This window comes from Sus scrofa, chromosome 2 (assembly GCF_000003025.6).
Source record: "Sus scrofa isolate TJ Tabasco breed Duroc chromosome 2, Sscrofa11.1, whole genome shotgun sequence".
Taxonomy (NCBI): Eukaryota; Metazoa; Chordata; class Mammalia; order Artiodactyla; family Suidae; genus Sus; species Sus scrofa.
This window is the reverse complement of record NC_010444.4, coordinates 142,907,863-142,921,395: the sequence shown is the minus strand read 5'-3', so window position 1 is coordinate 142,921,395 and position 13,533 is coordinate 142,907,863. Positions and strand designations below refer to the sequence as shown.

Genomic DNA, 13,533 nt, shown 5'->3' with positions numbered 1-13,533 from the left:
TAGTTTTCCATTAATAATTCTGTTTATCATTTGGGGATTTCATTCAGTTTTGACTAACATAAAATTCCCACAACATTCTCCACAAAGCAGCAAGGTGCTTACTTCTCTCCTGGGAGAGTCCAGAAATAGGCAGTACAAGGATAGTGTAGCCACTTAACATTGTGATTGGGGAATAAAGTTACTTGTTGGTTTATTTGTTTGCTTTTGCGGCACCATTTTATGACTCAGGAAAAGAGCCACTGGAAGTTTTAGGAGAACTATGTGCTCAATATAGAAATTATACCTTTAGGAGTTCCTGTCGTGGCTCAGTGGTTGGCAAATCTGACTACGAACCATGAGATTGTGGGTTCAATCCCTGGCCTTGCTCAGTGGATTATGACCCAGCGTTGCCGTGAGCTGTGGTGTAGGTCACAGACGTGGCTTGGATCCCGCATTGCTGTGGCTCTGGCGTAGGCCGGTGGCTACAGCTCTGACTAGACCCTTAGCCTGGGAACCTCCATATGCTGAGAGAGCGGCCCTAGAAAAAGAAAAAAAAAGAAAGAAAGAAATTATACCTTTAACAAATGTGGAGACTAGACAGAGCATGGGAGAAAATCTCTAAACACAGTATCCTGAAACAGTAGTATGAATGGGCAGGTTGTCTTGCAAGGAAATTTAAACAGTTGTGCATGTCTGTCCACCAAAGTAGGACCTTGAAAGGTGAGCCATGGAGATGTTTGTAGAAGCTGCTACCTCTGGTGGAACTGAAATTCTTAGTGTTGGCTCAGGGTTGATGTTGTTCAACAAACACAGCTGTCAGAAACACAAAGTATGGAACTTGTGAACAGTTCTTTATTTTTGTGTCAATCTGACACTTCTGCATCATTTTGAGATTAATGGCTTCTTCATTTTTGCATTTCAGGTCTCATGTGGTTCCCCCTTTTGTACAATTCTAACCATACAGCAAAGAGAATTCTAGAAAATGGAGTTCTGTGCTTCATATAACACAATCCACAGGCCAACACAACCATCATTACCCTTAGCGTTCCTCCTTGTGGTCGTCGTAAGTTCTCTTTTCCACTTGACATGTTGTGTCCAACTTAAACAAAAAGCAAAGTGCAAAAGGTGAAATTAAGAATTCAGATGAAACCATCCTTTTTTGATAACTTTGAATATTTTTTACTTATTTCAACTACTTATTGACCAAGACATTTGTTATATACTCCATTAGCCACAAAAATGCTAAAGGTACATCTCTCAAAAGTAAAGGTCAAAAACCTAAAAATTTCTATATTCTCATAGTAAAGAAGGAGGGTGGAATAGGTATCAGGTGGGCAAACTCCAGGGTCTTCCTCAGTAGACTGGAAAGAAAATCCCAACAAGTACCAAAGTCAAAATCACAATGACCTCAAACATTGCATATAGTGAAATTATAAATAAGCTAATTTCAGATACACTTATTTGCATATTAAAATACACTTTACTTCGGTCTAAAGAGATTTCACAATGGAAATGAGACAACATATATAAGGGAACAGCAATGACAATAATACATATTGAAAGTCAAATGAAAGATGAAAGGATACTGAGAGCAATAGTTATTACTATAGAGATTATTAAAACGTGGAAACTATAAATTCTTAGCTAAGGATCACTTCAAAGATGAGGCATTGATAAAGCAATTCCATATTTACAGTATTTTAAAGATTTGTCCTCTGGTATGAATTTCCTAATACATAATAAAAGAATAGATGTACATGAAGGTTTTCCCACATTGGTTACATTAATTGGGTTATTCTCTAATATAAGTTTTTATATGCTTTTGAAACAGTCAGGAAAAATTAAAAGATTTTTCTGCTTTAACCACATCCTATCTCCCAGTATGAGTTCTCACTTGCTGACTAAAGTATGAAAAAGACCTGAAGGTTTTCCCACATTCTTTACATATGAGTGGTTTCTCTTCAATGTTTTCTCATATATGCACTAAAGTGCTAGAAATCATAATTTCTCACATTTCTTTTCTTTTGTTTTCTTTCTTTTTTTTCTTTTTAGGGCCTCACCCAAAGCTTATGGAGGTTCCTAGGCTAGAGGCTGAACCGGAGCTGTAGCCACTGGCCTATGCCACAGCCATAGCAACATGGGATCTGAGCAGTGGCTTCGACCTACACCACAGCTCATGGAAACACCAGATCCTTAACCCACTGAGTGAGGCCAGGGATCAAACCTGCCTCCTCATGGATGCTAGCCTCATTCATTAACCATTAACTGCTGAGCCACGATGGGAACTCCATACTTTCTCACATTTATTACACTAACATGGTTTCTCTATAATGTGAATTTTCACATGGCTTTGAAAGAATTAGATACAAATCAAGACTTCCCCACACTCTGATTAACAGGATTTCTCTTCAATGTGAGTTCTCTTTATGTTTCCTAAGTGATGAACAACAGCTGAAGGCATTCCTGCATTTCATATATTCACAGTGTTTTTCTCCAGTGTCCATTATCATATGTACTATAAAATGAAAAGAATAAAAGAAGGACTTGTCACATTGTTTACAAATATAGGGCCTCTGTGTTTGTACTCGTGGTTATTAAAAGAGGATGGGAAACTATATATTCCTTCATGTATACAGATCCTTTCTGGTATGTTTTCTCACTTGTAAACTTAGAAGAGTAAGTGAAGGTTTTCCCATAGTTCTTATACTCATAATGCTTCTCTCCAATGTACTGTAAGGGATATAAAAGAAATGAAGATTTTCTTAGGTGTCGCCTGGTGGTCTAGTGGTTAGGACTCAGTGCTTTCATTGCTGTAACCTGTGTTCAATCCCTGGTCTGCAGCTGCATGCTACGGCAAGGGGTGGGGGAAGGGACAGAGAGAGGGACTTTCTCACATTCTTCTACATTCACTGGATATATTTTCAATATGAGTTCTCATATATGCCCTAAAGGATGAGGGACAATTGATGATTTTTCCACACTTTTCATACTCATAGAGTTTTTCTCCAGTGAGAGTTCTCACATTTCCTAAGAGATGAAAGAAAATAGAAGGCTTTGTAACATTTTTCACATGATATGAATATAAGGCTTAGCTCCACTGTGAGTTCTTCCATGAACAGTGGTCCATGAAGAATGAATAAGCTTTCTGACATTTTGTATATTCATAGTATTCTCCACTGTGAATGTTCACATATTAAGATACAAAGGATAGCTGAAGAATTCCTTATGTTCCTTACATTGATAGTGTTTGTGTCCAGTGTGTGATCCTGATAGGGATGGAGTAGGCACAGGTAGTTGTAGAAGTCCCAGTAAAGGACCAGAGTTAAAGAGGGAAACTTAGGGGACACTGGGAGGTCACTGTAAGCTTTTCAATTGCTCAAGAAAGCCATCAGCACAAGGCAGGCTTGCTCGACTAGTGGAGGGGAGAATTGCCTCAGGTCATTGGGTGGGGGATGGGATTAGGCCTGCATTCAGGTTCAGACTAAGGGCAAGAGTTTGAGGACCACCCTTCTGCAGACCTGAATACACACCTTACTGGAAACCAAGGAGGAGTTACTACTCCCAGAAAGGAAGAGGTGGTCTTTTCCGACCCCCACTCCCCTGGATGATAAAACTGTAGCCCATCAGATCCTCAGGGCAGAGTTTACATGCCTGCCTGCTTGCATCTTTCACAAGCGTCCTATCCAAATAAATTTATTTTTTGCCTATCACTTTGTCTCTCACTGACTTCCTGCTGCACAGAGGTATGGAGAACCTAAACCTCAGTGAGTCCTGGGTGAGTGATTCTAATTTGAAACCATGGGTTCAAGTCCCAATCTGTGTTCTGGCTTGGTTCAGGCTGTTGGTACTGTCAGTTTCGATCCCATGTGAGTCTTAGTAAGTGAGTGATCAGTGAAGGCTTTCTAACATCCACTGAATTCATAAGACTTCTCTTCAGTATGAGTTCTCTTGTGCACATTTAAATTTGGAATCAGGATGAAGGCTTTTTCCATATTGATTACCTTCATTATGTTTCTCTCCAGTATGAAACAGCATCTACACAGTAGATATTAACATCTTTTTGACATATTTTCCAATTTGATTATATTCATAGCTTGCTTCTTAGCGTTTTGACTAAGATCAAGTGATTATATTCGTGAAGGTTCTCCATCACATGAATTCTTAAATATCTTATCAGTGTCTTGTACTGATCCATGCCATGGCAAAAAGGATGATGATTACATAATAGGAAGTTTTCCACATTATAGATGAAGTAATATAATACTAATTTAAGGTAGACTGTGATAAGTAATGGCTATGTATTCTTATCCTTAGTGGAAATACCCCAAAACTGTTATAGGTAAAAAGTCAATTTAGGATATAAAATGAAATATCAAAAAATACAGAATTAAGCCAAAGAAAATAGAAAATGGGAAACAAATGAATGAAAACAAGAGTATGAATAAAAAATGCAATAGATACAATTATGTAATTACATTAAATATAAATAGAATGCACTCCATTAAAATCAGAAATTATAAGACTGGGTAAAAAAGCAAGATCCAACTCTACGTAGTTTACCAAAGACACACTTAACAACATTATGAAAAAAGATATACAAACCCTAAGCATAAGAATATAGGGTGACTCTATTAATAGCAGATTTAAAGTATTACTAGAAACTGAAAGGGCTGTTTCATATGATTCTCCTCAATTCATGGAGAAGATAAAAAATCCTATCATCTAATAATGGAGCTTCAAAATACATGAGGTTTAAAAAAATGCTAGAATTGAATGGAGAAATAGACAAGTTCACAATCATAGTTGAAGAATTTGACCCTTTTCTCTCAGTAATTGATAAAACATGTAGAAAAATGTGGCAAGAATACAGAATATTTTAACAAAATTATCAAAGCAATTTGGTTTAATTGCTATTTATAGAACACTATATATGACAACTGTAGAATGCATTCATTCAAAGTACACACAAGAAGCTCATCAAGATAACCTGTATGTTGGATAACAACAAAACAACAAAATTCAATGAATTTCAAAGGACTGAAGTTGTATACAGTACATTCTCAGACCAAAACAGAATTATTTTGGATATCAAAAATTATATCCCTGGATATTTGGAAATTAAGTAATACTTCTAGTTAAGGAATGGATCAAAGAGAAATCAACAGGGACAGTATAGATACATTCAAACTTAATGGTAATGAAATCACAATGTACAAAAATGAAGTGCAGCTTAAGTAATATATAGAAAGAAATTTATAGCTTTAACTTATACTTTATATATTTAATTTGTATTAGAAAAGAAAGGATAGAATCCATGACCTCAACTTTGAGAAAAACAAGAATAGAAAACTAAACCCAAAGTAGGTATTTAAAAAAGAAATAAAAACATGAATGGAAATCAATGAAATAGAAAAGAGAAATAGGAAAAAAAGACAAGGGTTGTTTAAAAATTTAATAAAATTGATATAGCGATACTGTAAAGACAAAAGGAGAGTAAACATATTCGCCAATATCTAGAAGGAAAGAGGGGCACCACAACAGATCCTAAATATATTGAAAATATAATAAAGGGATAGCAGTAACTTCATGTCAGTGTACTAACATCTTAGATTAAATGGACAAATTATTTAAAAAACACAAGTTATCAACTGACAAGAAAAAAGAAAACTGGAATTACAGCATATCCACCTGAGAAATTTAATTTGCAATTCAAAATTTCTCCCCAAAGAAAATGTTAGTCACCAGTGGCTTCTGTGGTAAATTCTATCAAATACATAAAGAAGAAATAATAAATATCTTACACAACCACTTGCATAAAAGAGAGGTGGACTAAATAATTGTGTCAGTCATTTTATGAGACTAGTATAACCCTGAAACCAAACTTGACAAGGACATACCGTGTAAAAATACAGAGACCAATATCCCTCATGCATATAGATGTAAAAATTCTCAACAATGTACTAACATATTGACTCTCCATGACAGAGAACTTTTTTTGTCACACTGCTGCCTGCCACAAGGAATAAAAACATATGTACAGTTTGCCTGATGACCCACAGCCTTATAGGTGCCCTTCCATTCCCAGTTGGCAGGACTTCAGTTTGTTGGAGCTGCTTGGATCTTTGTATTCTTCGGTCGCTGTCGCTACCTCATGTTCAGAATGGAGGGGACTTGATTCCGATCGCAACACTCAATATCTCAGCGGTGCCCACCCTCCCCACCGCTGTCATGTCCACTTGGACACCAATAGGACCAGGACTCGGGTAAGTCAAGTGTCTTAGAGGCAAAATTGATGGGTTACCCAAAAACTTAGTAGTCAAGACCGATACTATTTTATGCACTATTCTAAAAAGTCAAACAATGATATGATCTATGATGAACAAAATATCAACATTTTAGATGAAGACAGGATCCAACTCTACGCGTGTACAACGTGGTCTCACCCTATTCCAGCCCTGCCACATCCTAACTGTTGTTTCCTGGGTTCACTGGGGAAAAAAATTGATGGTATCTGCTTTACTGTTTCTTCTCCTGGGCTTTTCCTTCAAGGCCAAGAGGGCTACCAAACTTCTAGATTCAATAATGCTAGTATTAAATTTACAGAGAGGAATGTCTTTTATTTTGCAGATGTCATCTATTTTAGAATATGTTCCTACTGGCAATTTTATTACCTATATTTATGCAGTAAGGGAGCAGTATCTTTACAGTGTGGAAAAGATACCTTCTGCGAGGTATCTGCACGTGTGCTTCTCCACCACCCACTAAAGCTATTCCGCCTGCCCTCCCACCCCCCACGCCCAAATGCACACACATAAACATACGCAAACACACAACCACTCTGAGTACAGCTGAGAAGTTCTAAACTTTCTTTAGACATTACCATTCATATATCATGTGATTTTTACTGCGTTTTTGTGGCTGTGCTACTAAACCGGAAGTAATGCTCTTTTCAAGGTATTCCAGATGAATCTAAGAAAAGATAGAAACAAAAAGCCTTTGGAGATACCTTTCAGTTCTACACTTGACCTATTTGTAAAGTAAGATTGGAAAGAAGTAATAGTTCCTGACACAGTGAGGTCTCAAAACACACATCTCTATACGCTGAAAAGATCTGCTTTCAAAGATTTTTAGGACTCATATGTAGTCAATTAATTTTACTAAGTAAACTTGTTGGACCTGCTACTTCCGTGCTCGAGAGGGAAACCAGCCCTGTGTTCTGGATTGCTACATAAACCTTCTAGTCGTCTTGTCAGGACACTGCTAAAGCAGGTATAAAAGTATAGCTGGCATTTATCAGCTCACTGTCTCATTCTTTTCTCCCTAACTCAACTTTTTGGGTTGCTATTGGCCAGGAAGTTTCCTTAGAAAGTTCAACTGTGTATGTTTGTATCAGTCAAATTGAGAGAGAACCGAACGAAGACAGGAAGTCAGCTTCAGTAACTCTGAATACTGTCCCTTGATTTTCTATCAAGCGGGTTGTGCACCTTAAATAGACAGTCTAGGACCTCATCAGATAGTTGTGTACATCAGCCTTACTCATGAGGAGGAGATGTGTCAGTTTGGAATGCACTTGTCTCTAGTCAACAGAAAACCTGACTTCAGTTGTTTTATCACATAGGGGTTTATTTATAAAGTGCAACGCAAAGCCTGGGAGAAGGGAGCGTAGAGGGTTGCGGCAGCTTAACAATGCTATAAGAAATTCTTTCCACATTTTCATACTTAGCATACAGACCTTTGTTTTATGGTATGCATCTTGTGGTTGCCAGTTGGCTGCTTCCACTCAAGGCTTACTCCCCAGGACCCATGCCAGTTAAGAAAAAGGAAAATGGGCAAAAGTCCTAAAGGGGAACATGCCATCTCAGATTAGCCCTTTCAAAAATATTTCCTTTAAGCCCAATTCCCAAGTGCACTTCTACATCATTAGCCATAATGGATTCATATGCCACTCCTCCCTGCAAGAGATGAAGGGAACATGAATATGTGGCCCAGAGTAGGGAAGGCAAGGAAAAATGGGCTGGGACATGGCTGTGTTGATAGCCATTTGTATTTACGTCCTGTTGCTGCTGTAACAAATTACCACAAACTCAGTGGCTTAAAAACACAAACGCAAATTTATTGTCTTACTGTTCAGGAGTTCAAAAGTTAAATTGGGCTAAAGTTAAGGTAGAACTACACTCCTTTCCCGGGGGCTTTAAGGGAAAATACATTTTAGCTTCTCTAGCTTCTACAGGCTGTGCATTCCCTCACTTGTGGCTCCCCTTCATCTTCAAACAGTGCTGCCTGGTTCAGTCTCCCACATAACATCACTCTGGCCCTGACTCTTCTGCTTCCTACTTCCACTTGTTATTAAAGACTATTGGATAACACTGGACCCACCTGGATAATCTAGAGTAATCTCTTTATTTTAAGGTCAACTGATTATCAACCTTAATTCCATCTGCAACTTTAATTCCCCTTTGCCACACAACATAAAATACTCACAGGTTCTAGGGATCAGGAGATAGATACTTTGCGGGGCTGTTATCCTCTCTACCAGAGTCCACCCTCTGGTCCCCCAAGATACACACCTATGCCACATAAGAAATATATTCCAGGTCCTCCCAGATCTCATCTCATTATAATATCATCTCAGTGTGTTCACATAATACAAATAGTGTACACCTGTGACACACTTGGCTTTCTCCCCAGAGCATCCTTTCCTAATAGGGAACCTCCTAATCTGAGCATCTTTTACAATCTGAATGGGCTGAGAATTTCTCCAGTCATCAAACTCTGGTTCCTTTTTGTTTAACAGTCCCTCCCTCTATTTCATTCTTCTCAACATTTTACTATAGGTAGCAAGAAGAAATGAGGCTATGCTTTCAACCCGTGCCTGGAAATCTTCTCAGCTAAATATCCAAGTTCATTGCTTACAAGCTTCCCCCCCCACACACATTTCTACTGCAGGACACAATTCAGCTCTGTTTTCTGTCACTATGTAGCAGGGAGTCCCTTTCCTGCAGTTTCTAATAACATCTTCCTCCTTTCTTTCTGAGCCCTCGGCAGCAGTGACAGTAACATCGATATTACTATCAAATCTCCTAAAGTTTCGATTATTAGGCAATATGTTTTCTCCACCATACTCCTTACTTCCTTCTGAGTCTTTGCTAGCAGACCTATTAACACCCGTATTTCAATTAACAGTCTATCCAAAGCAATCTAGGCTTTTCCCATCATGCTTTCCAAAATTCCTCCAGCCAATGCCTACTACCCAATTCCAAAGCAGTTTCCGTATTTTTAGTTGTTACAGAAACACTCCACTGCTACATACCAAAATCTGTATCAGTCAGGGTTCAACAAGAGAAACAGAACCAGAAGGATATATATATATATATATATATATAATATTAAGAGATTTATTGCAAAGAAGTGATTTATTTGGTGATGGGAGCTGGCTAGGCAAGTCCAAAATCTGTAGAGCAGGCAATGAGAAAGGGCAGGCTGGAAATCTGGGGCATGAGCTGAAGCTGCTGCCCACAGTAAGCATTTCTTCTTAGGGAAGACTCAGCTCTGTTTTCAAGGCCTTTCAACTGGCTGAATCAGGCCCATCCAGGTAATCTAGGATACTCTCCCTATTTCTTTAATGGCCATACCTTCAGCATATGGAAGTTCCCCCGGCCAGGGATTGAACACGCCCCCTCTGCTTTGACTGGAGCCTGGGCAGTTGGATTCTTAATCAACTGTGCTACAGCAGGAACTCCAATTCTCCCTATTTTAAGACTAACCTATTAGCAATCTTAATTGCTCTGACCCTTAATTCCCTTTTGCAATATAACACAGCAAGTTAAATCTCCAGGCATTAGGATGTGGATGCCTTTAGGGCGCATTACTCTGCAGACCACAGAACAACTATCCACAAAGTTATGAGGCTCCTGGAGACAGGAGTCTTGAAACAGGGCGGACTGTTTCTTCAAATCATTCAACCCCTCACCAACACATCCTTAACTAAGTTTTCTTTGGTTAACTAATATTAATTCTACAGGGTATTTTCTTTCAAATTCCCTATTAACCAAAACAATGTCATCATCCAAAGGCAAGCAGATTTTGGAATGTTGTGCCATCAATAACTCCTCTAGGCCCAGAATTTGGAGCTCACCTGAGAATTTGTCTGCAACAGCAAGGGACAATTACAGGCCATGCATAGACATGTCTACTGACATTCAGAGTATATAAGAACTCCTTAAACATAGTCCATCTGGGTATCAGTAGATCTTCCTATAAATATTAATAGGATCAGTAGAGCAAAAATGTAATGATTACAAATGTGATTCTGAAATAAATAGTATAAAATTACACATGTTGCTACCTATAGGTAAGACAAAAATCAAAACAGAAGCTTGGAAGAAACTGGACATAAGTAAATATAAATTGATTCCACCTCAAACAGAAGAAGGATTATAGAAAAGTCATAACTGTAAATAAATAATAAAATCTTAAAAGACTTCCAGTATGATAAAAATGAAATATGATAAAAAGAAATCAGACCTTTTTTTTTTTTTTTTTTTTTGGCTGCACCCATGGCATGTGGAAGTTACAGGGCCAAGAATGGAACAGGAGTCCCTGGAGTGACAAGGCTGGATCCTTAACCTGCTTTACCACAGTGGAATTCCCAGACATTCTTATGTAGTGTCCTATAATGAGAAAAGCACTTTTTAAATTAGAATTACTTTTATTCTGAGAGGCTAACTTTAATATTATGTAGAAATACATACTAAAATTTAGTCAGAAATGTGAAATTTCCTGACATACAATTTTTTTTACTAACAATACAATAATTGGAAAAAATAATTATAGGACAAACAGGCCACCAACACAAAGAGGAGCATTACTAAGAAAAGTATTAGAAAAGGAAAAAGACTAGTAGAATTAAAATTGCTACAGGATTAAAAAAGAAAGGGAAAGGTGAAGGAGGCAAAACTCATGTATGCAGTGAGGAAGTTTCAGATACCTAAACTATTCTCGAAGGTTGGACTTCCTTCTGACTTCCTCTCAACGTGCTGTCCTAGAATGTTGGGGAAGACAGGCTTCAAGAATTTGAACTCATCACTCCCACTTCCCCCCGCCAGACACACCTCGTAGCGGTAGCCGTGGGCCAGGGTGCCCGTGCCGCCCACGTCCAGCAGCTGGCCCGGGACGCCGCCCTCCGCGGGCCCCGCGCAGCCCCCGCCGAGGCCGCCCCGCCCCGCCGGCACAGCCGCCCCGCCGCCAAGGCCAGCAGCGCCCCCACCAGCAGCGCCGACACGCACGCCAGCGCCCCCACCAGGGCGACGGTGAGCGGCTCGTCCGCGCCGGCGCCCGGCGCCCGGCCGGGGGCCTCGGGCGGCGGCAGGTGGGCTGCGAGAAGCCGTCCACCAGCAGCACGTGCAGCGGGACGCTGGCCGAGAGCGGCGGCTCGCCGTGGTCCCGCACCAGCAGCAGCAGCCGCTGCCGGGGCGCGTCGCGCTCGCTCAGCGGCCGGGCCGTGCGCACCTCGCCGCTGTGCGCGCCCACGCCGAAGAGCCCGGGCTCGGTGGCCTGCAGCAGCCGGTAGGACAGCCAGGCGTTCTGGCCCGCGTCGCCGTCCACCGCCACCACCTTGGCGAGCAGGTAGCCCGGCTCGGCCGCCCGGGGCAGCAGCTCGGTGCAGGGCGCCGAGGCGTTGGGCGGCGGGTAGAGCACGACGGGCGCGTGGTCGTTGGCGTCGGCCACGAGCACGCGCACCCGCGCCTGGCTGCTGAGCGCGGGCGCGCCGCGGTCGGCGGCGCGCACCTGGAAGTCGAAGGCGCGCAGGGCCTCGTAGTCGAGGGCGCGCAGGGCGAAGAGCTGGCCGGTGTCGGGGTTGATGGCCACGAGCGAGGCGAGGGGCAGGTGCGGGTCGGAGGGCGGCAGCAGCGAGTAGGTGAGCAGGGCGTTGGCGCCCGCGTCGGCGTCGGTGGCGCGGACGGTGCCGATGTGCAGGGCGGGGCTGTTGTTCTCGCGGACCCGCAGGGTGTAGGCGGGCTGGCTGAAGGCGGGCGCGTTGTCGTTGACGTCGGCCACGCGCACGGTCAGGTTGTGCTGGGTGTGCCGCCGGGGGGTCCCCAGGTCGCTGACGCTGATGGTGATGTTGTACTCGGCTTGGCTTTCTCTGTCCAGCGGTCCGTCTGTTACCAAGGTGTAGAAATTCTCTTCAGATGGTTTCAGGAGGAAGGGGAGATCATCCTGGATGGAGCAAACCATCCTTCCATTGTCCCCCGAGTCTCGGTCACGAATCCTAAACAGGGCCACTTCTGTCTCAGGGGCATTTTCAGGAATGGGGCTGGTAAGTGATGAAATCGTTAGTTCTGGGGAGTTGTCGTTAACATCCACCACTTCAATGGAGACAGAGCATTTTCCAGAAAGTCCTCCGCCATCAGATGCATCTATATCCAACTCATATGAGGATACTGTCTCAAAGTCTAGTTTTTTAATTAGTCTAACTTCTCCTGAAATGCTGTTTAGCTCAAAAGTTGAGCTTATCTCTTGAGAACTATAAAAAAGTGAGTATGATATCTCTCCATTTGTCCCAGCGTCTAAATCTCTGGCAGAGACCTTGACAACTAGAGTGCCTACAGGACTGTCCTCTGGGACCTGCACTTGGTAGTGGGTCTGTGCAAACTCAGGGGCATTGTCATTGACATCCACAATCAAGATGCGGACCTGGGCAGTGCCAGACCGGGGTGGAGAGCCACCATCCAGTGCTGTGACAGTTAATCTGAGCTCAGCTTGCTCCTCTCGATCCAGCTCTTTGTCCAGCACCAGCTCTGGGTATTTCCTGCCGTCACCTCGGTTTCGGGTGGAACATGGAAATAAGAGTTGGGACTGATAGAGTAGTTTTGGATGTTGTTGTTGCCCACGTCCAAGTCCTGGGCTTTTTTCAGAGGAAACACCGTCCCAGGAGGGCTAGTCTCTACGATTTTCAGTGTCATCTCTCTTTCAGGAAATTCAGGAGAATGGTCGTTTATGTCTCTCACCAATAGCTCAGCTCGAAATACTCCCATTGGTTTTTTCAGTAACACTTGGAAATGCATCACACATGTCTCTGTGGAACCGCACATCTCCTCCCGGTCCAGTTTCTCATTTAATATCAACTCCCCGGTCTGCAGATCCAGCTGCAACCGGGGTTCGTTGTCCTCAGAGACCACCCGGGCTTCCCGCGCAGCTAGCTCCCCAACTCCCAGCCCCAGGTCCTTGGCCAGATTAGCCACAAACGAGCCGCTCTCAGCTTCCTCCATCACGGAATAGCGACGGGATTCCCAGCCTGCTAGCGCCACTCCCAGCAAGAGAAAGAGAATCAGGACTTGCCTTTGTTTAGCACAGCGTTCCCCTCCGACTTCCATCTTTACTCCCAAACGCCTTTCCAGGAACGGGGCCCCAGTCCTACGGTAGGGAGCGATGGGACTGAGACAGTGATGGATCGCCTACTTGTCCGAAAAGGCCCGTGAGTAGCATTCTCTGGAGACTTACTGGTCCTGCGCTTTTCCTTCCTGGCTTTCGTCTTCCGCTGGAGATCTCAGC

General features: G+C 42.3%; 1 protein-coding gene across 1 annotated transcript; it reads right to left on the bottom strand.

Moving 5' to 3' along the window:
• LOC106504267 (protocadherin beta-15-like) lies at positions 814 to 13,518 on the bottom strand. The gene is given in 4 exon segments (XM_021084915.1): positions 814 to 11,179; positions 11,182 to 11,349; positions 11,352 to 12,818; positions 12,821 to 13,518. Coding segments are annotated over 4 exon segments (2,391 nt in total). The 5' UTR covers positions 13,356 to 13,518; the 3' UTR covers positions 814 to 10,958.